Consider the following 4,141-nt stretch of genomic DNA (forward strand, 5'->3'; position numbering starts at 1 on the left):
TTAGTTAAATCATTAACTGTGCAGTGAGAGTATATCTGAAGATCGTCTGCATAGAGGTGATAGAGAGAAGTGATAATATTACTGATAGAATTAATAAACATTGAAAATAGGAGAGGGGACAACACGCCACCTTGCGGGACACCGGCAGAGACCATTGACCAGTCTGAGTATGAATCATTCAGTCTGACTCGCTGTCGGCGTCCCTGTAAGTAATTTTGAAACCATTCAGTAACCGTAGGAGATACGTTAAGAGTGCGCAGAATATCACACAGGATATCAAAGTCCACAGTATTAAAAGCGTTACTGAAATCAAGTAACGTCAATACTGTAACCCTTTGATTGTCCATATTCCATCGTATATCTTCAGTAATTTTGACAAGTGCAGTAGTCGTACTATGACCAGGACGGAAACCAGATTGAAAAGGATTAAGGAGACTATGTTCTAAAAGGAAATTGCTAAGCTGTTGATGAACAAGACGTTCAAGAGCTTTGGACAAAAGTGGAAGAATTGAAATGGGACGATATTCGGACATAGAACAAGGATTACTTTTTTTCGGGAGAGGAATAATTTCAGCATTTTTCCAAATAGATGGAAAGGCGCTAGTAGAAATGGATGCATTAAAAATTGATGTGATAACAGGAACCAGGATATCAATGATGGGAATGATCATCTTACGACTAATGCAGTCAGACCCGATAGAATTGGACTTTATTGCTAAAATACTCTTCTTAACGTCACTTTCGGAAAACTGACTAAAAAAGAAAACAGGAGTATCAAGAGTTGGTAAAGCTGAAAGTTGATTCCTTGTACATGTTTTAGTTGCACTGTCAATAGCAACAGAAGAGGAAAAATAGATATTTAAATCATTAAGATTCAAGTTTTGATAAGAATTGTCCTGTCGCGTCTTACCAACTCCTAGTGACTTTAAAAAATTCCATACTTTACAGGAATCTTCTTCTTCGATGACAGATTTGTAGATATGGCGTCGTTGTTCATCTCTACACACTCTATTGCAACGATTTCGAACTTTGACATATTTCTCTCTGTTTGACTCAGTGGCGTCTGATCTATATTTCGCTTTGGCATAGTTCTTTTTATCCTGTAATTTCCTTATTTCAGATGTAATCCAGGGTGCTGGGAGATGTTTGATCCGCACGGGTCTGATAGGCGCGTGGACATCATACAGCTGGGTTAACAACGAATTGAAAATAGCAACTTTGTTATCGATTGTATGTGCATTTTCAACCGCATTCCAATCGATTTTAGCTGCATCTTCAGACAGTCGCTCAGAATTCATACTACTGAAATTGCGCTGCAGAAGAATTCTTGATTTAGCTTTGGGTGGCTTAATTTTATAAGACAAATAGAGAAGGTCATGATAGGAGAATGCATAGGCATCACATTGACCATGTTTTTCAACATGGTCAATCGAGGAAACAATAATTAGATCCAGAAGAGAAGGAGAACAATTAGGTAGAACATGTGTGGCAAGCAAAGGAAGAATGTTTAAATTAGCACTGTTGACAAGAGAATTAAGTCGGGAAGACCGGTGGTCATTTTTCAGCAAGCATGTATTGAAGTCGCCCATGATTACTGTGTGACTATATAAGGGAGTTAAATAATGTAATAAGGTCTCAAAAGATGAAAAATAGTCAACAGTAAGACATGGACTATAAAAAACCCCGAGTAAAAGTTTAGTGTGGGAGAAAATAACTTCAACAAAAAGATGCTCTGCTGCACCGGTCTGAGGTTGCGAAGTATTAATGATATTGAAAGGAATATGAGAGCGAAGGTAAATTGCAACCCCTCCACCTGTCCGGCCGATACGATCGTTCCGGATTAGGTGGAATCCCGGTAAAGAGAAGGAAGTGGAAGGCAAGCAAGGCTTTAACCAAGTTTCGGAAATTAAAATAGCGTGAATATTATTATTATTACTAAAAGACGACAACAGATCAGGATAATGTGCAGGAATACTTTGTGCATTAATATGGACTGCATTGAAATTTTTTGAACAATCTGTGAAGTGAGAGTTTAGGCTATCACTCAGAGGGGGAATACTGTAAAAACTGTCATCACTAGACAATCCGTCGGAAGAGGATAAGGATAAAAACGTGTCACAATCATCTGTTAAAGACATTTTCGAATAATAAGAATAAACAAATAACTATCTAGATGTAAATATATATATATGTGAATACAAGGTATTTTTACTATAATAAATAAAAATAAAAACAAATTAAAATTGTATAAATTTATGTATATGATAAAATATCTATAAATATAAAATATTGTATAATACAGTTTATTATATACCTAAAATATATCAAAATAATACAATAAAACCTTTGTAAATTCCATTCAACGCACCCGCCAGCTGCAAGGAGAGTAATATAAAAAAATACACAACATAACATAATAATAGCAAATTAGCAATACACACAATTACATACATACTGCAATTTTGTTTACTTATAGCTTTCTATAGACTTGGAATTATAATATATTTTAAACAATAGAGTGAGACAAAGAAAACAAAAAACAATAAAAAAAAACTGAAATAAAAAAAAAAAAAAAAAGAAAATGTTACAAAACTAAGTATGCCAATTGTCAGTTACTATTTTGCACTTACATATTAAGATAATAAAGTCATGACATAAACAAACTACCGGCAGTCGTCGCGTAGCCACGTATAATATCTGACGTGCAGTAGTTCATTAATTAAAAGTAAAAGTAAATGTAAACAAATTAATATCGAAAAAACATAACAAAAATAGTAAATCAACGAAGTAAATAAGTGTCTTACTATTAAAATAACAAGAAAGTATATAAAAGTAAAAATAATTTAAGGAAATAAGTTATTAAAACAAGAAATAAAAGTTATTGTACAAATAGACAAGACAGAATAGCATAGTACCTATACGAAGTGAATCATTTCTTTATCACCCGCTTCGAACGCGATGCAGCTGTCTTGCATTCAGTTGTTATTGGACCGGCAGCGATGTTTTGGACGGGAGACTTCAGCGCTTCAGATGGAACGGACCCCGGAATTTCGTCGAGATCAGCTAAACATTCAGCCCGATATCGCTTCCCGTTCGAGGTGATCACGAATATGATCCCGTCACGCGTCCAGCACCTGTTGACACCGAAACGCTCTCTTGCCGCCAGGAACGCAATGTGCCGTGTCTTCGTCAGGAACTCCGACTGAGTGAAGCTAGTTCCCTTTAATTTGGTTTTGGCAAACCAAACCTTGTCGCGCACTGCTGCGTCACGAAACTTAACGGCAATGGGACGAGGCTTGTTGCCAGATGACCAACCAAGACGATATGACGATTTGATGCTGGCACTGGAGAAATTCGCCAGGTTTAAGTTTTCGGCGACAATACTGGTGACGCGCGCCGACACATCCTCGGACTTCTCCTCCGGAACACCGTGAAATAAAAGTGTCTTACGACGTGTTTTCATTTCCTGACGGTCGATAATCCTAGTCAGAAATTCGACTTGTCGTTGCAGTGTAGTTAAAGCTGACAAAATGAATTTCTTGAAGGAACTGAAATCAGCAGCCAACGAACTGGTAGTCACTGGTGAAGAGTTTTTTTGTAAATCCTGCTGAAATTCGTTCATCCTTGTATTAAATAATTCTGTCATCGTTGCTAATGTGTCCTTAATTGAATCCATATTGTCGTTTGTAATTTCTTCTTTGTAGTGAAAAATTATTTGAAGGAGATTGTTGCTGGTGGGTGGTGTTATTTAAATATATAATTTATTCATAAATAGTGTTTTATTTACAAATACAATAATTTTTAAATAAAAAAAAAAACTTTAAGAGAACTTTTTGCTGTCTAATCTATTCCACACCTAAAATAAATAATTAACAAAAAACATTTGGGTGCAACTGAATTTCTCAGTGTAATATTTTTAACAAAAATAGAAACACAAATAGACACAACAAGGGCGTGCCGTTAAACAGCATTGTATTGTTAAAAAGCTTTGCAAAGAACGGACTATAAAATACCCAAAAAATTAGTACAAAGAAAATCTTATTTTTATATTTAATATTCTTTGTTTTAAAATTAGGTATGTTATTTTTATATAGCCAGTTATGTTTAAATTTTTTTTTGTGATATCTGTAATTGGACGAGC

At 35.3% G+C, this 4,141-nt stretch overlaps 1 protein-coding gene across 1 annotated transcript; it reads right to left on the reverse strand.

The window, feature by feature from the left end:
• Positions 1-2,686: 2,686 nt before the first annotated feature.
• Positions 2,687-3,736, reverse strand: LOC125071947. Its single transcript, XM_047682395.1, has one exon. The coding sequence runs from the start codon at positions 3,674-3,676 to the stop codon at positions 2,930-2,932; it is 747 nt and encodes a 248-aa protein (XP_047538351.1). The 5' UTR covers positions 3,677-3,736; the 3' UTR covers positions 2,687-2,929.
• Positions 3,737-4,141: the final 405 nt, after the last annotated feature.

This window comes from Vanessa atalanta, chromosome 20, assembly GCF_905147765.1.
Source record: "Vanessa atalanta chromosome 20, ilVanAtal1.2, whole genome shotgun sequence".
Lineage (NCBI taxonomy): Eukaryota > Metazoa > Arthropoda > Insecta > Lepidoptera > Nymphalidae > Vanessa > Vanessa atalanta.

Coding starts and splice junctions, on each gene's coding strand:
- LOC125071947 (XM_047682395.1), bottom strand. CDS start 3,676: ATGGATTCAATTAAGGACACATTAGCAACGATGACAGAATTATTTAAT.